Below are 25378 nucleotides of genomic sequence, written 5' to 3' on the forward strand. Positions count from 1 at the left end.
TCTTGTATAAATATTAATGTTATAACCTTCTATATATATTTACAACATTTCCCAGGATGGTATCAGTTTTTATCATCAAATCTTGGGATTTAATTGACATATCAGGAGCTGCTGGACGTAGGATGGGCCTGTGTTAGAAGCTGCAATACTAGAAATATAGCCCAAACTATGGGGTTGATATGGTCATTGCAAAGGGACCTATGACCTGTTGCAATAATTAATGGCTTAGTGATGACCTCCAACAAATCCTGTGGACGGTAGTAGAGTTTGATTCTTTCGAGGACAGATAAGAACAGTGGGATTAAGAGATAGAGAAGAGACCAGGAGAAAGGGGAAGGAAGATATACAAAATGGCCAGAGAAATGGAGGAATCCTGTCTAAGCTTGGTGTACTTTGTGTATTCCTGTTCTCTTCTGCAATGGATAGTCAAAGCTTGTGCTGGTTGCTTGGGCTTCTCGGGTTGTTGTCATGATCTCGAGGGTCCTCCTCAAGAAGAAGGGGATGGTTCATGTGATGATGCCAAGGATCCTCCTGAAGAAGATGATGATGGAACGGATGCCAGAGTAACCTCTCTCTCTCTCTCTCTGTGTGTGTGTGTGTGTGTGTGTGTGTGTGTGTGTGTGTGTGATTAAGCTAGGTTGGATCCCAGCAGATCAAGCGTGCTGGACTACTATATATCTATCATGTCTTCTTTCATGTAGGTAGATGGGTCCGCTATCAGGACCAGGCGTTCAAGAAGGCCTTCAAAGCCACCACCAAGCGAAGGGAGAGGAGGCCAGACCAACTAATAAGTTCCCATCCAAGAAAGAGAACAGAAGAAATCAACCTTAAATCTAAGCTATTGTAGGTGTGCGTGTTCTAGTATCCATCAGAGCGAGATAACAGAAAGAATAAACCTTAAATCTAAACTATTTTAGGTGTGCATGGACTAGTATGTAAGTTTATGGGTACTTGAGTCAAAGTCTCTAAATATATGTGTTAACCAACGCTGTTCAAAGAAAATATTGGAGATGAAATAGCTTTCTTTCTATTCTTTGGGTATAATAGTTATTTTTCCTCTCGTGAAACTAGTATAAGAGTTCCTAAGCTACTTACGCACTTGAACGGCATTTACATGGCCATGCTTGACATAAACCATGCTAAATCAGAGAATCAGCTCTCAAGACTTCCGGGAAGTTCAGACATTGCGGTTGGAAACTGCATATACTTTAAAATTATTCTAATGACCTTATACACACACAGAGAGATAAATACATACATATACACATGGGTCTCTTTCTTTTGCTTTTTTTCAATAATAAGCTCGTCCATGCATCTTGTCAAGGAGCTCGGACGGTGGTGACTTTGATGAAATACTGTCGGAACAAAGAGCGAAACAGAGAACAAACAATTTTACGTGGTTCGGCTTGAAAGCCTACGTCCACGGAAGAAGAGAGATGGAATCTTTTTATTCACTATGTTAACCAAAAATACACCAGCATAGACCCATATATAGGCCGAAGGCATCAATAGAAGGCGGGTCCAAACAGGCAAACAATCATAGGAGAAAAATTCTCCATAACAACTGTATCTAATTCAAACACATCTCCTAATTAGGAGCCTTACCAAATCTCTGTTAGTGAATCCACCATAAATCACTCCCAAATCCTTCTCTTCTCGCCAACAAATACAAATAGAGGCAACTTGTTGGAAGTATCAGTTATTTGTATGCTCTGCAGCCCTCACGGTTTGCTTGTCAGTTGATCTTGATCGTTGGTTTTCTCATCATGGTTGGAAAATGCTGGTTTGAACTGATCAATCGAAGCAACTTTGAAGCAATTCGATCTAAATGAAAACCAGTGCATGACACAATTCAACTTGTTAACCCATAAGAGCGCTCTAAATCGCCCATTTTTTGTTATATTGTTTCTGGTTGAATCGATGTTACGTCGATCGCTAGCTTCTCTCTATATTGCGAAGGAAAAGATGGCATGCAAGACCAACACTGCGCCCTGTAGAGAACATAATAGACAACAGTACTTGATCAGTCTCTAACAAGATTCGCTGGTCTTGGCACCAGTTTTTACACCGGTGGCATACTAGCACAGTATCAGTACGGTATGGTATAGAGATTTTTTGGCATATCGATTGTCGGTATACCACCTATATCAGATACCGAAGTATGGTATATTTCGTATCGTCCGGTTCGAACCGGTACGGCGTATCATAGTCTTTAATCTAAATTATTAAGGCTTAAAATAAAATAAAAGTAATAATAAAAAAAAACTAGCAAAGACATCAAAACAATTTATTTGTGCATCAACTTGTATGCAAGTGCTTCTAAAACAGATATCGTAGTCATAGATTTCATGGAAAAGTCGAATCGAAGTATACAAATTATAACATGATTGATGGCTAAGATGCACAATTGTGCACCTTTGAGAATTACATATACGACCTCGATCCGGAAGAGAACCTCATCTTCCTCAATTTTTGTTATCACATTCCATTTTTTGGAGATCAGTAGAAGTCTTGAAGTGGAAGATCAATAAAAGTCCTGAAGTAGAAACCTTATCTTTAACAAACTTCTTTTGTTGCTTTATCAGGCCAGATGAATCCTGATCACCTGAGGTTTAGAATTTCACGACCATGTCAGGCTAAATGGAAATATAGTCTCGGCCTTTGTGTTTCTGTATTTATATATAATGAATGAGCAATATCCATTATCCAGTTTGAATTTGATGTTCTTCAAAGTGCTCACCCTTAGGCTAGCTATCAAGAGTAATGGAGGATTAGGCCAAGGTTATAAAAAAAAAAGGGATATCAAACTCCATGTTTGTTAAGGGGAGATGAGTTTTTCACATAGTTTCGCTGCTAAAAATAGAATTTTAATCATTTTTTCTGTGAATGAAGATGCTCTACAACTCAATTTAAATGAAATCAGACCATCTCGTTCGTCTTCAAGAGGTTGCCATCTTTTTTTTTTTTGGTGGAAATGTCACTGTTCTGAAGGTTTTCTGCGGTTGGTTGATGTGATGGAGCTCTCTCTCAAAGCACATCTTCCACTCCTATCGCTTCCTTTCTAGCCACATGGCCAACTTGTAACTTCTTCTATACTTAATAAATTTAAGTGGCTAAGCCTCCCCTATTCATAAAAATATAACCAATGCATGAAACATCAACTAGACTCATTATATCCTCAAAATATATAACTACTCCAATATTCCATTGGCAGTTCACTGGATCATATAATGATCTATAAATTGTTTATCCTAAAATGCATATCTATGATCATGTGGCTGCAGGTAGTGGCCTAAGCTTTATTATAGAATCGAGATTTAGTGGTTTGGGCAAACTTGAATTAACCTAATCTTGTTATTCATTACTTAATTTTTTGATCGACCGAAACCTAGCATAAACTAATGGAGTGATCGAAGAATGATATGCGAATAATGGAGCTGTTCCGGTAACCCATTGTAGTTTAGTAAGCAATGTGGCGAGATCTGTTTCCAGCAATCAACGAGTTTAAGAGGGACATCTCCAATCCTTCAACCACTAAAATTTTCTGCAGGAGGTTTTTATAGAGCGCAGCTTCCATGAATCTCTTGTTTCTTCAGCATAACGTCAATTTCTCCCTAAAGAATCAATCACTTGTTTTACTCAATTATCCTCGTACGTCCAATCAATATTATTAATTTGTTTCACTTTATGCATGAGTACTTTTTTTTTGTATGTTTTATATTTTAACAAAAATTATATATGAAACCTCCAAAAATTTAAGACCTAATCCGGCTCCACGGATCCTCCAAGACGGGTCAGGCTGGGCTAGGATAATGGGTCAACTCGACTCATTTATAGCCTTAATCTATACTTCCTTTTTACTTTTTTTATATATTTTAACAAAAATTATGAAGTCCTCTTACTTTAGGCAAGTCCAAATCCTGTCTCCTGATAGACTGAAACCATTGATCAATCTGCTCAGTCTAGCATGTTCACAATCCAATTGACCATCATTTTAGTCTCTTAACGAACATAAATATTAAGAGTCTTCATACATTCATCCAACTGGATGGATTAATTGGGGCTTAGCAAAATGTAAACAAGTAATCAATAAAATAAACTTTACGGGCGATACAAGAATGCAATAACGGCAGTGGATCACCGAATTTGGGAACCACGTCTGTCATATAATGACAGGTTCCTCCTATTGGATGGCTTCCCAAATAGACTCGTCGAGTTTGATGTTTGAGGACTATATCATGGCTTCTCTCTGGAGCAACGGATTGAATTAATTCAGCCAAGCTTTCTATGCCCGAAGAGAGAGGGCAATGTTGAATGCCGTGCTGCATCCTCATATCGATTAGTAAACTGGTGGACGTTCCGCCAAACCTCAGCAGCCATCCATTAAATTCGTACCTTCCAGTTTAAAGAGATGTTTAAGCTTAATAAGATGATGCGACATGGAGTTAGAAAAATAGTGCATATGCCTTGGAATTTGACCTTCCATACAAAGCTTATGTCGCACAAAATATTAACACAAAGAATTCAACAAACATGTCCTTCAAATAATCAACAAGCCAAGTCGATCGGCTCGAGTCGCATTTTTGAGTATCAAATAATTGATCAACGAACCAAGCCTAAACAGTTGGTGGCTCATGTGAAAAATTAAAGCCTCGTATTGTGATGGATGAACAAGTTTGTGTTGATTGTGGTATGCATTAATTAAAGTTAAGAATATTAGAAACCCCCTTGAATACAACTAAATCTAGCCTAAGTACGTAGCCCAATTAGAGCTCAGCTCAGCTAGTATGCAGTCATAATTCTAATAAAACTGACACCCCTGGCTAGGTGTCTTCATAATCGTCTTAAGTAAAAGAACGTAAAAAGGCATCCCTGGAGGAGTCAAAATTAATCAAGAAAATAGATACGAAGAGAAAGCAGATGTAACTCAAAGAATTGGATGAAGGAGGTCGGTTCCTAACCCAGTGAAAGAGAGAGCTACATGATCGTAGCGAATTAGAGAGATATATAGACCAGAAAATGGCACGAACAATGAAATGGAAATAATAAGAGGACCTAAAAGTGCATGCAGTAGTAGTTAAAAAAAAGAGGAGTGGAAAGAAGTCAACTGGAAGTAAGTTGTAGGAACTTGCAGCATGGATAGAGAGAGATGGCTGTGTTAGAACACTTAGTCCGTCATCAGATTCTCCAAACATCATCTTCTATTTGAGCAAATCCAAGGCATAATGCATCAGATCAGGATTATATACTCTAATGTCCTACTAGAAGGTAGGTAACAACTAACAAGTAAAGGTATACGTCCTTGCATCATATGAGCTTCCATTGTCTTTTGACACCTTCCAACCGAACTCGAATTCCTCCTTCCAACTAGGAATTATCCTGCCATTAACTACCACTACAAAGGCACTTTAAAACATTCAAAGACTCATCCATTTATCAGAATTCTGCTCCTGCTGCTTCACTGCTAGCTGTTGAGGGAGTATTTTAATGCACTAGGTATGGTCACATAGGCGTTCTTTAGAGCCCTTCTGTACTTAGGGTTGTTTTAGGTTTATAGGTGGAGACGGTACGTCGATCACCTAGACTTTTTGTTACAAGCCTTCTTCCTGGTCCATGCAAACTTCTTCAAATCAATCAACTTGGCTACTGGATGTTTTTTTTTTTGAGGTAGATTTGTTCGATATATTTCTTGATCAATATGCCTTACCATCTCTTCATATTTAGAGGTCTATTGACTTGTTGGCATAAATTTTTTAGCTATCAAAGCCTTTTTGTAGTATGCATTATCATTTTCTCGCAAAACCAACAAAATGGTATTCTTAGTTCCATGAGCTTTCAAGTGGAAAGTAGCGACCGATCGAGCGATAATTAAGCAAAGTGCATTCACTTGCATGCAGCTGGCTCATCTAGAGAGCTTAAAACCTACTGCCGCCCATAATTCTAACGAAGTTAGATAAGCAACCAATTACACAATTCCCAACCATATAGTTGTTGGTAAATTAAATTATGTAAGACCTAATTGCAGCACCTAACAAACTCAAACATAATTAGACCTTATTCACTAAACAACCGAATGGTGAGGCCCACAACGATCACACTAGTTTGCCATTCTCAATGAGGAATATTTATACATGCCATTGTTAAATTTTTCCACTAGCATTGCGCTTTCATGTATTGTTAAATTTTTCCACTAGCATGCCATCGCTCCAAACATGGCAGTAATCACTTTCTCTTGAGTGCCGATGCACTATAAAGCACTAATAAGGCTGCAAATGGGTTAGGTTAACCTGTAATTCGAACCGACCCGTTTAGACCCGATTCGATCTGTTTTTAAAAATCTGTGGAGCCGAGTTAGGGTCTCAAGTTAGATTTGTTTTATTTTTCAGTTCAAATATGGATTTACTGAATCTCGACCCGATCCAACCCAATTCATTATTTTTTAGATCAATTTTGAATTGTTATTCGAGCTTATCCGAATATGACTTATCCATTTTGGCTGTAAAGGATTTTCTATTTTGAACAACAACTACAATATACCATCACTGATACATAAAAGTATGTATTTACAAATAATATATATTATTTAAAATAATGGAAAGGCCAATGGAGAGTCCTTCAAGGGACGTCGTATGATTGAACAGTCTCCAAACATCACGAGATGCTCGTAGCATGATAGCAGCCAACGACTGCGTCAGGACCGCATCCGCATCTTTCCAAAGGAAAAGAAAAAGCTCATAATTAATAAAAAGAAAGTGGGTTGCCATTACTCTACTGGAGATTATATTTCCAAACAATATAGCCCTACTCTACCTTCACCCCAACGAATGCACATGGCTTTGCACCAACCATTCAGGAAGAGATAAATGGATGTCCAGCTGGGGCCCGCAACAGAGGAGAACGGGAAGTTTCCACCGCACGTTTCGAGGTGTCACCGTAGGAATCGCAGCGTCTTTAGTTTCACTTATGTAAGATGGGGTGGGTTACTTTAGAGAGATCTTGACCCCTTTTGAGGCCCGAGGCTTTCCCTGTTGCTACCGCGGGGCCCAGCTGTCAAGTGGTGTCACTTATCAGCGTCACTACGTCACCGTCGGCACATCGGTCGCGGCTAACTTATAGTGTTGCTCATGTGTTTTGGATGGGAACAGGGCATGATCCATCCGAACGTGAATTTGAACCTTGGATCGAATTTGGATTATACATAGACCCAATCTAATTTTAATAATTCGATGGGTCAAAAATTATAGCCATGGATCCGATCTGATCTGACTCTATCTTCCATTACATGGGATCTGGTTCTAAAATTAGGATCCGAATAGTGAACCGAGTTATGCCAGAATTACTCATGATCCGGTCTGATCGGACCCATTTGTATCCCTAAGCAGTAGGAACAAAATAACTTGGAGATGAGAAGATAACGCTTATGAAATGCCATTATATTTATTTTTAAGACAATACTTACAAGTTATTCTTTATTTCTTGAAAACACTCGAGTTAATTGATTCTTGATTATATATAATGATAGCTTTCGGTTGGATCGTTTGATCACTGGGACCTGATGGGTGCAATTTAGCGTTCTGGTACTAGCTTCCAGTGGTGGCAGCAGCAGATGCCATCTTCAGAATGATCTAGGCTTCACACTCCTTTGCTCGGTAACCAGGGATCATCCCAAGGTTCTCAGTTTGGACAGTGCATCATTCAAATATTTAGACTACATAATTATAATTTGAATGTCTCCCTCTTCTCTAGTTATTAAAAGTAAAGAAAAGTGGAAGCAAGCTATGCCACATGTAGCATGCACTGTACCTCGATAACTTAATCATTGACTTTAGAACTCAGTTGAACTAAATCATTAATTGCAAGCATTGATAAGTTACCTTACACATGAGCTTATAGCTTGTATCACGTACAGCCATGACACCTTGCAATTGGTGTAACAACTTTAGCCCCATGGACGACCTTATTCTGGAGAATATGCGTGACCAAACAAGAACCATCGGCAGCATTTGGTAGATGGGATAATTTTTTTGAGGATTATCCTCTGTATTGCAGACGGAATAGTCTGTTCCATGGAATAAGTTACCTTTTTGTATTTGATCGAAGAGACAAGTGAAGGACTAATAAGTGGGTGCATCTGCTTTCATGATTATTTAGATTTTATTATAAGAACAAAATTATTTTTCTACTTTTTGGTGTATCTAAAAAATAGATAGGAGTAGAATTGTAATTAGGAAGGATAAGTTCTCTCTTTCTGTACAATAATTTTCAGAGACATCAACTCTAGAGTGCATGGGATTGCTGTGTCTCTGAAATGGTCGGATCCTCCGTTTTGAAGCAAACTCTCACACTAAAGTTCTCAGACACAGCGTCTTCTTGCCGGAGAACTGCATCTCAACTTACGCTGGCAAACACAAACCAGCGATTTCAGGCTTAGTAAATAAGGTGAAAGCAGGTCTTTTTGGATCTGCCAACAGCACAGGAGAATAGGCGAATATTGCATGAGAAACCGGCAGGAGATCTTCGTGAATTTTCAGACTACAAATAGATGTAGATCTTAACTTTGGTGGTGTAACTGCTCAGGCTTTCCCTCCCAGCAAACTCACAGTTACATAGGCCTTCGTAAACACGTACGGAAAAGATATTGCCTAAAACCTTTGTAATTATTATTATTTTTTTTTGACTTGTTTGGTTTGCAGAAGAAAAAAAAAGTGAGATATTATAGTCAACGAAAAAATAAAAATATATTTTTTATTTGGTTGGAGTTTTTAAATAAGAGAGACAAAATAATAGTATTTTCATAGGAATAAAATTTTTATGTTTCATGGAAAAAAAACTTTATAGAGGACATGGAAAAGCTGCTTTCCCACCGATTAAGAATTGAGGTTCTTTTTTTGCAAAAATACTCTTAAGCCATTAAAACTCATAGGTAAGGTCTTTTTCTTTATTAAGAATATAATAGGTATTTCATACAACTTTCTTAAGAAAGTAGATGCTCAACCAAACATAAGCCACTCTGTAATGTGCCTCTTTTTTATGATCAACCAAACATGCCAAAACCATTTTTTTAGGCATCATATTTTCAGGAATCATCTTTCTAGAAAAAATATTTGAGTGAAAAAAAATTCTTTCTACTAACCAAATGAGTCCAATAAACTAGGTGGTTGCTGTTAAAATATTTGCAGAAGAAGTGAAAAACAAAAAGAGAGAGAGAAAAAAAATGATTTTATTTCTTTATCTCATCACATTTGGTACATTTTACGCGTTATATATACTTATGTACAGACTTCATATAAGAAAAATAATATAGGCTGATATAGAATCATGCTAATAAAGAAAAATATTATGGGTGATACAAGTTGTTACGTGATCTTTCAAATCATTCTAATAAGATCATGCTAACAAAAAAAAATAATATAAGTTGAAACATGATCACGCTAATAAAAAAAATATTATGGGTGATGCAAATTATTACGTAATTCCTAAAATTTTGTTAACGTTCTCCCTCAAACTCAAGATGGTACTGTAGTGCCAATTTGAGTTTGGAAATTAGATTACGAATGTATCTAGAACTGATATACTAGATCAAGAGTTGAAGTAGTTGCTCAGAAGCTGACGTGATAGATAGGAGCTAATATGGCAACTCAAAGACCGACATGGTGGTAAATCGAGAGATGACGTAGCAGTATACAATATGATGTTGCAGAACACGAGTTGTTACAGCAGCTCAGAAGCTGATGTAGCAGATTAAAAGTTGACATAATAACTAAGAAGCCAATATGGCAAACTGATGTGTCAAATTGATGTGACAATATAGAATTTGATATGGCGGAACAGAAGTTGAATTTGACATGGTAGCTTAGAAACTGATGCGACAAATCAGAAAACTGATGCGGTAGATCAGAAGACTAATGCAATAGACATATTTAGTAATGCTGATGTAGCTAACTAACATAATAGACTAATACGTCTACTAATATGACTCACTAATATAGCAAACTGGTGTATCTGTCGATGTGTCTAACTGACGTAACAAACTGACGTGTTTGCTGATATGACTGATTGACTTGTCTGATGATGTGGCAGCAAAAAAACACATAAAAGATGACAGTTGTATTGAGAACAGAGCTCAGAGAGAAAACAACTGAAGGTCAACGATTCTCGTAAACGAAGGCACCATAGAAGAGGAGCAAGAAACCTCGAACTAGATGGTGAAGGAGCCGGAGACAGCAAATAAAATCAGAGATGAAGAAAAAAGGGCCGAGCGACAGTAAAAAGGGGCGAGCAAAGATCTAAAGCTAAGAAGAAAAGTGGTGGAGAGAAGCTACAAATCTATTAGAAAATAAAGGATATTTGGATGTTAATCTACCGAAAATAGTGAATATGTAGATCTACCAAAGAATATAAGATCTTCAAATGTTGATTTACTAAAAAATAGAGAATCTACAAATCTACCGAAAAATAGAGAATCTTCATGTATTGATTCATCCGAAAACAGAGATTGATAGATCGGCAATAGGGGTCTTCAAAGCTTTTAGACATGACAACGATGACCACAACAAAGGCAAAAGAGATGGCGGCAACAGATTAGGTGATTAATGGCTCTGATACCATGTTAAAATATTTACAAAATAAGGCGAAAACAAGAGAAAAAGAGAGAGAAAAGTGATTTTATTTTTTTGTATCATTATATTTAGTAGTTATATATACTTGTGTACATACTCCAAATAAAAAAAAATAATATAGGCTGATAGGATCACGTTAATAAAGAAAAATACTATGCGTGATACGGGTTATCATATGATCCCTAAAATTACTCTAACAAAATTATATTAATAAAAAAAATATTACAAATAATACAAATTATATATTATATGGTCTCTAAAATTATGCTAATAGTTGCACCTCTCACTTCATCAAATAAGCTCTCCGAAGGACGTCAACCAAACTCTTGAGGTCTCTGCCAGAAAATCCCAACAAGTTGAGGCCAATAAAGTCATTGCAAAGTGGCCGGGGTGTTGCAATAAATAATGCCTCAAAGTGATGAACGGCCTCCAGAGCTGAGAGAAGGAAGTGAAGAAGTGAAGCCAAATGGCCAGAGAAATGGAAGAAACCTCCTCAACCATACCGTCCTTTCCCCCTTGCTGCTCCCTCCTGAAGCGGATCTTCAGCGTTTGTGCTGGTTGCTTGGGCTTCTCCAGCCATGATGCCAAAGATCCTTCTGACAAAGAGGACGGAACGACAGCCACTGTACTCTCTCTCTCTCTCTCTCTCTCTCTCTCTCTCTCTCTCTCTCTCTCTTTCCGTGTGTGTGTGTGATGTTGGTCTTGCATGTCGAAAGATAACCTCATAACCTCTCTTTCATTATAAATAAGAGGACGGAACGACAGCCACTGTACTCTCTCTCTCTCTCTCTCTCTCTCTCATTATTAACTTACTTTTATATATCATGTCTTGTTTTATCTAGGAAGATAGATCCTTTGTCCGGGCACTGGGTTCAAGTAGTCCGGACACTGGTGGCCGTATCAACTCGGTACTCCTGGCTTCAAGAAGCCCTCAACAGCCACCGCCGAGTGAAGGGAGAGGCGGTCAAACCAACTCTGGATCCTCCTAATTCTAGCTTAAGAGATCAAGCTAAAAAGCAGACGAGATCAGTCTCAAAGCTAAAATATGTGGGTGTGCATAAACTTGAAAGTGATCCCCTGGCATTTGGTGTGATGGTGTGATGAATCTCTGAAAGTCTGTATTTTGGAAATATATATCTCCCTTAGAGATCCTCAATATATATATATATATATATATATATATATATATATATATATATATATATATATATTAGATTAAATAGTTTTTTCTCTGTTGTTCTTCTCGGTGTATATATGTGATTAGTATTAGTATATAGTTTGAGCTTAATGGAGTTCTCTCATCCTTCAAGAATTTGCCCAAGATAAAAAGGGTCGTTGCATTTCACAAGCTCCGTACATCTTTACGGAAGCAGCTTTTCTGAGAGGTTGATGGATTACTATAATTAGTTGCTTGGTTTGAGTTTAATGCTCTCCAACGGTGCTGCTCCTTTTCCGATCAACGGTAACCAAGAAACTGCCCTGAATTGGAGGGAAAAAAATCAATGTGTTTCGCAAGTTCCCAGCACCTCCACGGAAACGAGTTTTGAATATGATTCCTATGAGAAGATGCATCAGCATGTATTTAGTTCCACATCAGTTATTTATTATAAAAATCTTACATACTTAAAAATGGTCAAAAAAGCTAAATTAATAGTTATGGTCTGATCTTGCTAGATAAGATCTTTGGATATTTGGATCATTAAGATTGCCCACGACTCGTGCAGACTTGTGAATACTGCAAAATTAGCCGATCAGTGTGCCCGATTATGATCAAACTCTTTCTTCGACAAGAGGGAGTCTGCCTTTTTCACTAGGGTTAAACCCACTGGTCTGACCATAAGCAAGTTGTATTGTGTGCGTGTTTTTGATTGGACTCTTCCCTTGGGACATCATCCCCAGGGTTAGACAAATAGAGTATTCCATCCTAATTCTGATTGGAAATTTCCCTTGCTGGGGTTAAACAATTGGACCCTTCCCTTGCCATATTCCTCGCAAGGGTCTCCATAGAGCTGAACAGGGAGTTTGTCTGTGAGGATATCTGGGGTTGCTGCTAACCAAGGTTTATGCACCAAACCTTTTGCATTTAACTTGTCCTCATCATATCAAGGACGCGTGGGTCGCTAGTTGCATCAGCCTTGAACATTACTCATATCCAAAAATATGAATCATACCAAGGCAAACATATAACTACAAGATAATCAGATCATGGAATGATTTGCTGGTTTGCTAAAGTAGGATCGTCTTTTGCAAGCAATAGCTATTGCTTTAATCAGTTACTCCTACACTTGATTTCCTTGTTGATGGAATAAACCAGCTACTCGACGCCATTTTGAGGCAGTTCAGATCCATGCTTGACTCAGTTCCGCCGAGTTATCAAATAAATCAGTATAAATTGATCAATGGGAGCCTAAATATACAGCTGAGTAGCTAAATTTATGATTGTACTAAATTTTTAAGGGCATTAGTTCATGGAAAAGAGTTTTGACTGTTGTTCACGAAAAGATCTGTCGACTCTGTTACAAAGTTCACCAAATAAAGTCATATTAGATTTGATGCCATCTAGTAGAGATGATACTTGAAGAGAATAAAATATTATATGTGACCACATCAACGAATGACTATTTTCCAATTTTGACTGTTTCTTGAATTTTAATGATGCTAATATGTTATTAAAATTAATCAGGTTTCATTTCATAACACAATCCAAGTCAGTTTAGCCGTTGCATAATGCTGCAATGCTATTATCAAATCCTTCAAGATGAGTGAAAAGAAGAATTTTCAGCAAAAAATTTTAGTTATCTATCCATTTAACTTGATTATATTCCATCCTCAAGATGAGTAAATTATGATGCAATGCAATGGCTAACACTGCCAGTAAGGGAAAGATGGTACTAAAAAACTAGCTTTTTTAAGAAGAATCTAATATGCTGTTGCTTTTAGGCTTTCAAACCTGGGTTCATTTATTTAGTATTCGAGATCAGGCTTTTACTAGCATAGCCTTGGTCACAGATAACATATTGTTCCTCCTCTCACAAGAAAAAAGATAACATACTCCTAAAATTGCTGAAATCGGCACGGTTGGTAGGAGTCCTTGCACAGCTGCTGATGAACAGGAGCCCCTGTGCCAGCACGACGGAGTCGGAGCCCCTGGACCTGATTCAGAGCCAAAATTTTGACATACAGATTAAGCACAGGTCCAAGACTAAAGATGAATTTTGATCAAGTCAGGCAAATATGGAGCCGACCTAATCAAAATTAGTTCTAAGATTCTGATCTGGGGAAGTACTTGCAGTATCTATTAAGTGTAGGATATCGCATGTTCAGCGACAAATCTTATTCACACCATGTAAGCCTACACCTAGAGCCTGCAAATCGATCCACTCAAAACATAACAATAAGCCTTCCACAACACAGACTGATTCAACTGAAAAAAAAAAATCACTGCATGAAAGGGGATCAGAACCATGTCCGGAAACAGCAGACATTAGCACATTTACTTTAGAACCTATTTCCAAGTAGAAAGATCTCAAGTAGTCAAAACTGAAAAACCAGCATAATAGAATATAAAATATCTCTAGAAAAGAAATGAACAAATTTACACAACCATGAACCTGGCATTGATGCCCTCATTGCATGGATCGGTAGCTACCTCAATATGAAAAGTAGTTTGCTTGAGCAAAAAATATTACCTATCAGAATGACTGCTAGTGCAAATTATCCAAATCTAAGCAACTTGAACTAGCCCTAATTTTTCTGGTAGGTCAAGCCCAGGGAAAAACACAGATGTAGACCCATCCACATGGTGTTTAAGGTGTTACTTGAAATGCCTCACTTGTTTGACTGGTCTTACATGAAGCTGGAAGAAGTTGATTCTAGAAAAGTTCCCGTTAATAGCCAAACAATCCTTAGTTATGCGCAACTTGATCTTTTGGGGCTTTTTTTTATCATTAAACAGAGAATAGTTCAATATAATTTGAATAAAAATATCATGAACAGCTAATTCCAGAATAACTAGAGAAAGCTTTCAAGAATCATATGACTTAAATCCAGTGAAGTATATTAATGAGTTATCAATAAAATCATTCTGTGGTATGTTCCCTTTAATAGCATGAAGAACTCTTGGTTTATATGACGGTCTTCTTGGTAATATAATTTGAAAAACAACACTGTGAACCAAAATTCAAGAATAACAGGGGCACATTTTTAATATAAGGACGATGTTGTGACTGCAATGATGAACTATATATATTGACAACTTCACAATGAAATTATTCTGTAGTTTAATCAAAACACAAGGGACATACTATCATACAATGAAGAAATCATTACAAGCATGAAAATGAAAGATAACTAGCCCTTTGTTGTGGCAATTTGAAAAAGGAAGAATGTGAGAGATGCAATGCCAAAGCCTCAAGCACTCCAGATAAGAGAGAATTCAGGTGGTCACCAACCAATTAATCTTTATCCGAGACACTTCAACTGCATCTATATATCTCCACTTTTTATCCCTTCAACATATCATTTGATAGAATAGACTTATACCTGCTCCCACTTACTGATGAATTCAGGCCCTCTTTTGCACTAACAGCCAGTGATATCGCAATCATGGTTCATCAAGATTAACTAAGATGCAATTAATGAAATTATTTTTGTTCGTTTGGGCATTTTCTTTATTAAAATATAAAACATTTCTTAAGATACAAGTAGCAGACAGATAAAGTTTGTATGCATTATCAGATCGGATTTAGATTTTAAATATGGTTGGTTAGAGGTTGGACCTTCTAATTCCTTTAGACTACATTTCCATCCATGACTGAACCTAGTCCTACTCCCACCACCTGCTAAATAAAATTGGTTATAATGCACATTTCCAAGGGAATTTTTAATCCATTGAAGGGATATCGATTAAGCCAATAAGGGTACGTAACAGAGACATTAACAAATAATGGAGCAAGAAGCAAGGAAAAAAATATAACACGATGTACAAGAAACAAAAAGCAGGATATGGGCTTACCAACAATATCAGAAAAAAATACCATCAACAAATAGAGTGTCCCTTAGTCTGCCACCTACTCAGAACTTTCTACCAAATAATCAGCAATCCTAAACTTAAGGCCGGAAGATACTAAATCTCAGAGAATCATAATAATCCTTGTTACAACTAGCAAAATTACAACAATATGAATTCATTAATCCACTGAATAACACTGCAAAAGTTATAATTTTTTTGAAGTCTTGAAAACACCTGGATCATGAAGGGATCTTGAGTATTAAGCTTACACCATCCTGATAAAGCTGAAATGTTCTGCACCCGAACAAGTGGGTCAGAGCCAAGTCCTGATTGAAAAGCATGTGATTTTGGAAAAAGTCTTTGATGCATTGAATTGCATATTCAGGAAATTCAAACATTTTGATGGCTCAACAGGGTCAAGTCTCGAGACTTTAAGGTTGTATATTCCCTGTCAACCAATGAAGGTTGAAGCTCAAAAGATATACGAGAAAAACCCATGTAATTGGAAGATGACATTATGGGTGGAAGAGTAGGGATTCTAACAAGCAAGCTTCCACTGAGATCTCTCCACAACTAGCTGCCGCCACTCTTCGGAGATTCCCACACGCAACTCCAGTATACATCAGCAAAGTCCATCTAAAGACCCATTCTAAGTTTACACTCAAACAAAAAAAGAAAAAAAAATCTAATTCACCCAAACCTGAATTATTGAATTCACCATCAACATCATTACCACATTAACTGTGTATCTTTAATCTTATCCATGCTTCAAACATATCCCGCACTTGTTGACAGTTCATTACCTAAATGATACATCACACGAGTGTTTTTCCCATAACCCATAAATGAATGGCCCAAAAAGAAAGAGATGAAAAAAAAACCCAGAAACAGACATCATCGGAGGAATTGTTTAAGGATCCACTTTGAGAAACCAATACAAGTAACTAGAGAATACAAATGCATCCAAACGCAGATGCATCAGAGAATGAAAAGACATAATCAGAACTGGCTTATCCAAGCAAAACTTGAACAATACCATGTCCTAAGAGAGATATTAAGGGGAGAATAACCATAGCCATCAAGGCTTCTCCAATTATTTGGAAGACACAAAAAAGAAAAATAAAATAAAATAATAAAGATGATGGAAGATACACTAATAAATGTCAAAAGTAATGCATGGAGATACTAGTCCTAGATATGATCTTGATAACCTTGTTGATTGTGGCATTGACAATCAATCAATTAGCTCAGTGTATCTACTACAAAAAGAGATGCAACCAAATATCTAACCAATCACCAGGGAAGTTCTTTGCATTAGTTCTATATACTCCTGTTCTTAGAAGTATTATCAAGAATTTTTTTGTCATGCATATCATACATTGACAACCAAATGTATAACCTGTGAAAAGAAAATCTATTTCCAGAGACTTGTACATTGGTACTGCAGCTTCTGGCATTTCTGCATAAAATAATTTATTCATGGTGCCAATGTTCAATCTCCCCCCATGTGGCCCTACTGAAGTTCCTCCCTTGCCACAATTGTAGCGGCTAACATCATTTTAATTCCCTTATATTAAATTTGTCACAGGAAGAATTAGTAACCCCTCATCATAGAGCTTAAAAAACATATATGACCCCACTGAAGATATCAACCTAAAAATAGGCTGTCAATGGACTAGGCCTGCCCTAATGGCCTGAAGACCAGACCCAGAAAAAACCAGGTTCGGGCTCAGGTTCTAAGGCTGGTCAATTTTTAGGCCGGTCCTGGGCTGAAAATTGGTGAAAATGAAATAGGGTGGTTCTGAACCCACCAGCCTGAAAACATATCCTGAGTAGGAACGAGATTGGGCCTCATACCTCCATGCCGAGCCAGGCTCAAGCCTAAGGTTTAGACCTTGGGTTTGCTTCAGACTTAGGCCCAACCCAGCCCTTTGACACCCCTACTCACAAATCCCTCAATTTTTGTTACATGCAACACGTTCTCCACAAACTTAGACATAATAGTTTCAAAATTGGTTTTGCCTGAAAATAGTTTCAAATAGGTAGCAAAGGTGCAAGAAAGGAACAATACTTGTACTCAATTATTGCACACTCTTATATAAATAATTTGCTTGGAATTGTAGAAGTAATGGTCTTCAACAACAACAAGGTGTTTGTTATACTCTCGGGTATATGGCAAAAATATGATTTCGTCTGATAATATTATTAGGAAATTATAATATTATTATTAGGAAATTAGAATAATGTTATGGCTAATACTGGTAGCGGGCATAATTGGCCGACTTCACAAAAGCAACTACTGGTTTAGTAACAAAAATTAAGGTTCCGAACTCGAGTGTGCACACAGTTCCTATCCAAGTTTGTGTTGTTTCCAATTAAATCCTTTTGTTGAGTACCAAGTGCGGCTGGAAGGGTCCATATATACCAGTAGAACGATATCATCTGAACAAGCTCAACATGCAAAGAGATGATCTATTCTTGACACATAATCTACGCATGGATCACAAAGATTGAGACATTCCTTACACTGACATAGCAAAAATCATGAAACTCTACCAACATCAGCATTGCAATACCTCTGTGCTCCCTTGTGAGCAAGGTGCAAAGAATGGCATAATTTTTTTATGAAGATTTTGAAGGCACTATCACATTGGGCAGATCTGCCAAAAAAAGTTTATCATTTCTCCAAAATCCAGAGAACCAATGAAAATCTTGAAAAGATTTGGCTTTATTAAGAAGGTCGATTAGTGACGCTATTTTCATGCCTCAACAAAGTCACCAGTATAAAGATCAAGGAACACCAAGTTTCCAATTGCAGAAATTATGAGAGGATACTACAAGAGTAATGAACATTAATGATTTTGAGAGGTATCGCAAACGGCCATGTCTGTGGAGCTATCAAAGGTCAAAAAGCTATATACAGAAAAATGTGTTCTTCAATTATCATCCGACACCAATGGTCACCTTTAAATTCTCAGACTAGTGCTTGTTGGAGTCCATTCAAAAAAGAACACCATGTTTCCACAAGTCAAAACACACGTTTGCTGGAAAACCAACACACAAGCATACAGTATCTTATGGTACACTCATATTACATATGATGCATCAGACCTCATTGGCATGTTACAGTGGGGATCACAAAATCAGTTCCTACAAGATCAGCTTATATTTGTTGTTATCATTACATTTTGCAACATATCGCGATTATATGGACAGCCAGAACTAAACAAATGAAACCATCTCAAAGGCCTTATATTGTTGGGGGAACGAGTCCAACATGACTCCATTTGTTCCAAAATGACACCTTCATAATCCCTTAACATAAAATACAAGTTTAATAGACTCAATCTTAAAGTACATAATGGTTATATTTCAATTTCGTTGTTTGCATTGTACTTTTAATTGGATTATGTAACTTATATCAACAATATATATATTTGTTACCATCCTTAGGTCCTAACATGATGGTCCTACCTCTAGGTAATGGTTCGCCTCTCTAGTGTTGACTTGTTCTGTTTCATAGAATATCTTAGAAGCTGTCTTTAGTGTTAGATTGCAGATTTGAGTCATCACTGTCAACACTATATGAGTTGAAGTCATGTACATCATCAGTAGCATGATCAATTTTCATGGCTCGGGGTTTGGGTAGTTAACATGAGGTTTAAAAATCTGAAACACAATTTTTTTACCAATATATTGCAAATATAGTAGCAGATAAACAACAGATTCACTGCCCTAGAATATTCTGGTCTATCTAAAGAATGTTCAGAAACTTATCTTCCTATTCGCAGTACTGGTGTCATGCTAGTATCATGTTGCATCATTGGACTATGCAGCTTACACATTTGACCTTTTTTAAGCTTTATTGTTGTTTATCTTCTTGATATAGGCACAATGCTTGCTCTCCTTGCTACTTTTGTTTCTAGTATTATACACTTCTTAGAAAGTTTTTATGAGAAATTATGCATTTTACCAAGGACAATTACCAAACAAGAAAGCAGATCCCGACTTCGTAATTTCATTTTATTTTTCAAGAAATGCACTTTTTAGTAACTAATGAGAGTTATCGGAGCAAAAGGATGCATTTCAACCCACCTAATTAGATTTTGACACGCATATAGAAATCACCATGACTAAATCTTAGTGAATTTAGGTGCAGATGTGGCAAGGAACCTCTGTATGGTCATGCTACAATACCCCTAAGACCAAGAATTGGAAAGGATAAAAAAAGCAGCTCTGGACACAACAAGGTAAGGACCCAAGGCATTTTTCAACCGGACATAAACATATAGGTGATAAGGAACCCCTTCAACTAAAAATAATCAATAATGAATTATCGAATATTCACACAGCTGAAGTAATTGAATCTGCACACATCAAAGACAATAGGTTGACTAACATTTGAACTATTGTCAAATAGGAACATCCTTCTGCTTGATGTCGAACATTCACACAATTAACCTGATGATGGAATTAATCTGTACTTTAAAGCACAAACAGAGAATGCTAGTACATAATCTTATGATCCATTAGTCAAAGGAATAACAGCTATTTACCTGACAAAAAGACAAGGTTCCATGAGACAAAACACCATTAAGATCATTAAAGGGAGGTTACAGCACATATGCGTTTTTCAACAACAGAACCAGTTGCTTCCAGACTTCCTGTATAGGAAGGAAAATTTGATTTCCACAAATCTCGGACGAAAAGATAAGTGATCATCTCAAGTATCTAGTCATCAACTGCCCATTGCTCTAAACAGGAAATCAGAGTAAATATCTGAGGTTTCCTATTACAAGATGCTTCTCTATAATTTCAAAAGTTAATTATAAATAGAAGGCACCACAGTGAAAGGAACCAAGGCAGGTCCAAACTACAAAAACATCACCATCCAAAAAGAGGCATGGCAAAGGTGTCAGCCTACATTTCAAGATATATGATACAACATTCAATTGCAAGACACGTATCCATTGCAAGATATATGATACAACATTCTGAAGATGGTCAGCCTACATTTTTCTGGTTACTTATGTAAATCAACCAACCGACCGTAATCACCATGATACTAGAAAGGAAGAGAGAAAATCTTTCATAGAAGTTCACTACATTGCATTGATTATTATGCAAGGCATTCCAAAACTAAAACCTTACTCATAATAGAAATTCACAACAAAGTTGAGCAGGGAGAAAAACCCATTTAAAACAAAAAGGGCCTATATGATCAAGACATATTTCAAGCAACTCACTACAAATGTATGGCAGTCACATCTGGTCAGAGTAAATGCTTCTATTCCCAGCAGCTGAAATATTTCAAATAAGCTCACCGCTTGCTGTCAGACAGTCTGCTTTCGTCCAAGTGCAGACAAAAAGTTGAAAGCCCGCCAAGAAATTTGCGTGACACTAAAAATTACCCCAAAAATTGCACGTCCCTTTGCAATCCCCTCCCGCAGGTTCCTTGCTGTTCTAGCTACAACTGGTCCCTCAGTCTCATCCTTCCATGTGGTTTTTCCCTGCACCGGCACTAATCAATTGAAGATGGGGTAAAACACATCATCGAGTCCTAATCATTGCTGCTAACATCACACAATAACATCAAAAGTAGTAAACTAACCAATTGGAGCCATAGTAGTGAGACGCCGCAATCTATCTTCAGCTATCCGAACTGCTCGGGTAGAGCTTCTGACACCCTGTGTTATCTCCTGACTACATAACCAAATCAATTGGGCTATGAGATAACTAAGCTAGATGGATGAATAACTATAAAAATGCTGACAAAAATACCAGAAATGTATCTTAAACATCCAAATGAAAGCAGGTATCTATTGTTCTAGTATTAATATCCTGCCAATATCCAGATAATTGAACGCATCCAATGGAACCTTTGGGTGAACAAACAGCCTACTCTATGCGACAATCTGATATATATGCAACGATAGATAAAAATCACTCATTTAAGTATCCACATATTCTGTAATTAACCAAAAGGAAACAGAGAGAGAAAAAAAAAATAATTAAGGACTGACCCCAGGTCACTGAGCTCCATGGTTAAATCACTGATTTCCATGCCAGAGAGTCTAACAGCAGCCATGGTGTCCGGGAGCTCTTCTGCCGTGACGTCCAACAGCTTCTCGAGTGACTCCGCAGCCCTCTTGAAAGCCTACACATTTCCAGCATCCCAATTCGCAGAAAGTAACTCTTGTAAATCACCAAATACAATAAAAATGAGACCTTCGGTAAAACCAAACCCCAAGTCATCAAAGAAAACACTGACCAAAAGGGCTGGGATCGCAGAAAAGAACAGCCATAACGCCGAAAGTGCAGCCTGAGAAGATTTCACAGCCATAAATCCATAAAATTCGAGAAAGGTGCAGAAAACTGTAACTTTTGAGGTTATATAGTTCGAGTCGTAAGATTTCCCGACGATTTCTTTTCTTTGAAAAAAAAAAAAAAAGCAACTTTTGATGAACCAAGAGATGATCATACCACGCAAGCAGCGCAGTTCAGCACAAAGATGTGCCGATGGTCGAGATTCCACCGGGTAAGCGAAATGGAGGGCGGCGATGCAACGGAGGCGGTGAGGGAAGCGGAATCGGGGGAGGCGGAGGCATCGAGCGCGAGAGAGGAGAAGGGGAGATGGGGTTCGATGGGGCTTTTCCCTGCGGCCTCCACGGCGAATCTTCTTTGAATGCTATGCGAGCTGACATTATTTAGAGGGATCGAGAAATAAGAAGCCGAGGCAGAGGCGGCGCCGGTAGTGGAGGAAGCGGAGGCGGCGGAGGGAAGAGAGCGGAGAAATTTGACGGCGAAGGGAGGAGGAAGGAGAGACATGGTGGACGGGCGGGCTCCGCCGGATGTTATCGCCGGTGAGAACAACGCGGAAATAGAGAAGAACTAGCCTTTTGGGCTTGATGCGGATGCCTGTGGGAAAATTTAGATGACGCCCTTGCCGTTACCTGGTTTATCTAAAATGCCCAGCTAAGTGATAGGAAACCATGAAACGAGGCAGTGTAAAATTCTCAAAACTGGCATGTTTATCTAAACACCTGTGGATGATGTAGGTTAGATGGGTATTACTGCTCTCAAAAAAACAAAAATGGAGGTTAGATGAGTATCCCATGGCCAATGATAATTGGCAGTTATTTGTCGCTTCTTCATTTAAATTGGAACATTTGTATGAAGGAGCTAAATTAGGGCACCTATATGCGACTTTGATTCTATGAATGATCTTCTTGTAGGGATTTGTATTTGGTTTTAGGCATGTTTCGCAAGCTTTTGCTTTTCATTTAAGGTTAATCTGGTAAGAACATTTACTTTATATGTTTAATATTTAATAATAACTTTTGCAAAAGCCTGCTTTTATAAATAATTGGAAATAACAATAAAATAGATTTTAAAAAAAAGAAAGAAAATGTTCCGGGCTTACAAAAAGTTGCTATGGTTTTTTTTAATAATTTTTATTATAGTACTCTTAAATCTAAGCTATTTACTGGGGTAGGCTTAGAATTGTCATCTCCTCTATTAATCAATTCATCCGATTATACGAGGGCTCCTTATCCTTTACTCCATGGCCTCATTGTTCACTCTAACGCCTTCAAGAACTTAACCACAAGAAGAGAAATCATAAGCTTCATCTAGTCTATCATCTTGTCGAGGTGGATGACGAGTCTCTTTTTGACCTCGTCCATTCCTATATCTCTCCATTGAAGCTCAAATCCGCGGCCCACTTCTCTCAACCTCCATCTGATAGCCTCCGATCCTATGGCCCTCTAGTTTCAACCTAGAGGGCGCTTCGGCCATGGTCGCTGCGTTTCTTCGGCCAAGCATCGACAAGTAGAGCAAATCAAGAGAGGAATATTAATAGCTAGTCAACATCATGGAAAAGCAACAGTGCTATATTGGTCAACCATCTATAGATGAAATAAATCAAGAGAAAATGACGAAGGGCCGGCTGACATCGTAGGAGAGCGATAGCCCCTTTCCGGTTATCCATCGAAAAGTGGAGCGGATCAATGAGGAAGATGAAGAGCCGGACGAGTGACTGATCGAGATGGATAAATCAACCGATGAACCAATTATGATCTTTGAATGTTGTCCAAAAATTACTAAACTTACCATGTAAAGGGTATCAATTATACCCTTGCATTTTGCTTAAATTAAGGTACTTGCTGCCCATACTTTGGCTTTCCATCAGTTATAAATTGGTTGCCATAAGAGAAATCAGGAAAATTTGTTCTAATAGTAGGCAAAAATTTTAAAGTTATGCTATAAAGATTTTAGGAAGCACCATAGCAAATCCTTAAAAGTTTCTTACATTCATTAAAGGAAGCGTAACAACTCACCATTCAACTACTTCATGTGTATCTCGTTAATTGCCAAATTTGTACGAATCCCGATAAGGACAAGAAAATATTTCAAATGCAAATAATGAGAATTGCAGAGCATTACTCTTTAGCACGAGCCAGAGAGAGGGAGTGAGATATTAATAAAACTTTGTCCTTCATGGAGTAGGAAAGGGTTGTTTTAGATTTCATTCCAATTTGCTTTGGGTTTTGGATTCGCTACCTAGGCGAGTTCAAGTTTAGACCTCGGTAGGAGGTCTAGACGTTAGATATACAGGTCATGTTGGCCCAAACACGTACATAATAGATTTAGTCGAAGATTGAATAGTAGCCCATATTTGCTTGCTCACGTACAAAATAAATACAAACATTATATTTAACAACTAATTTTTATATCGTTTGCAATAATATAGTAGAATTTGGTTGCCTCCATAAGCCTAAGCTAGAAGCCCACTCTCTTAATTTTTCCTGTAAGTCACCATTCCCTATCTTTTATTAAACGTCCAGCTCGTATTGGATTTTTCTGTTTATAATATAAATTGGTAATTGGCAATTCAACTTTTGGTTGGTGCATTTTTGCAGGAAGAAAAAGTTTGCATCATTTGATTAGAGATGTTCTTGCAGTGCTTGCATTCACCAAGGAACTTAAATATTTCATTCCAAAATCTAGATGCAATTGTCGCCAAATTTAAATAGTTTCAGTGATTTTTGTGATGTGTTGCTTCAAATTTTTATCAAATATCAGTCTCTAAAGGTATAAGTTCCAAAATCATGACAACAGTCCCATTGAGGGTGGAATTGAGCTTCATAAATTATAAGCTCATGTATCATGAACCGCCGTGAAACAAACATTTTATAGGCAACACCACAGACAACAAGATCAAGATCGAGGTTATCTCAATCATCGATCAAACAACAAAATAGTGACAACATATATCAGCAGCATGCTCATTAAGTTTAAACACAACTTTAGCATGATCATAAAATGCCATATACCTATTATCATTAAGTTAACTCACCCAAGCTAGTTAAAATCCATATACCTAACCAATAAAATAAGGCTTGTTCCTATTATATATGTATGAAATTTCTGAATGAACATGTATGCCGAATAATTACTTGATGTAGAGTATCATGATTCATATCAAGCCAGCACTATTACTAGATGAAATGCATATGAGGTATCATTAAAGCCTGAGCAGTCCCCTTGTTTTGAGATAGCAGCAGGATACTTATTCTCGCTTCTGTGGCCTTTTCATGACAATATGGTATTAATGACCGTCTAAATTCAATCATAGATAACCTTAGGGTAGTAGCATCCATCATCCATGGGAATTACTTGTTCAATTAGTCCTCATATTTTGTTTTCAAATATTGCCATCTGCCATTTCTCACTTGTACGTATATTC

General features: G+C 37.5%; 1 protein-coding gene and 1 long non-coding RNA gene across 9 annotated transcripts; one reads left to right on the forward strand and one right to left on the reverse strand.

Annotated features, from left to right (window-relative positions):
• Positions 1–266: 266 nt before the first annotated feature.
• On the forward strand, positions 267–1030 carry LOC103721189. The gene is made up of 2 exons (XR_005507488.1): positions 267–563; positions 702–1030. It is a non-coding gene; the product is annotated as an uncharacterized LOC103721189 (long non-coding RNA).
• Positions 1031–13523: 12493 nt separating this feature from the next.
• LOC103721190 lies at positions 13524–22556 on the reverse strand. Of its 8 annotated transcripts, none has more exons than XR_606277.4 (7): positions 22114–22556; positions 21902–21952; positions 21654–21787; positions 21242–21333; positions 20955–21151; positions 13865–13984; positions 13524–13772 (listed from the first exon to the last, which is right to left on the reverse strand). XR_606277.4 is itself a non-coding variant. In XM_008811281.4 (6 exons), exons 1-5 carry the CDS (start codon positions 22456–22458, stop codon positions 20964–20966), a joined length of 810 nt encoding a protein of 269 aa, XP_008809503.2. In that variant the 5' UTR covers positions 22459–22556; the 3' UTR covers positions 13524–13772; positions 20955–20963. The 8 variants fall into 8 exon arrangements, 3 of the variants coding, with proteins under 3 accessions (XP_008809503.2, XP_008809505.2, XP_008809502.2); XR_005507492.1 differs by having other exon boundaries at positions 13865–14043; XR_003388321.2 differs by having other exon boundaries at positions 20877–21151; positions 22114–22555.
• Between the last annotated feature and the right edge of the window lie 2822 nt (positions 22557–25378).

The sequence above is a fragment of the Phoenix dactylifera genome, unplaced genomic scaffold (genome assembly GCF_009389715.1).
Source record: "Phoenix dactylifera cultivar Barhee BC4 unplaced genomic scaffold, palm_55x_up_171113_PBpolish2nd_filt_p 000190F, whole genome shotgun sequence".
Lineage (NCBI taxonomy): Eukaryota > Viridiplantae > Streptophyta > Magnoliopsida > Arecales > Arecaceae > Phoenix > Phoenix dactylifera.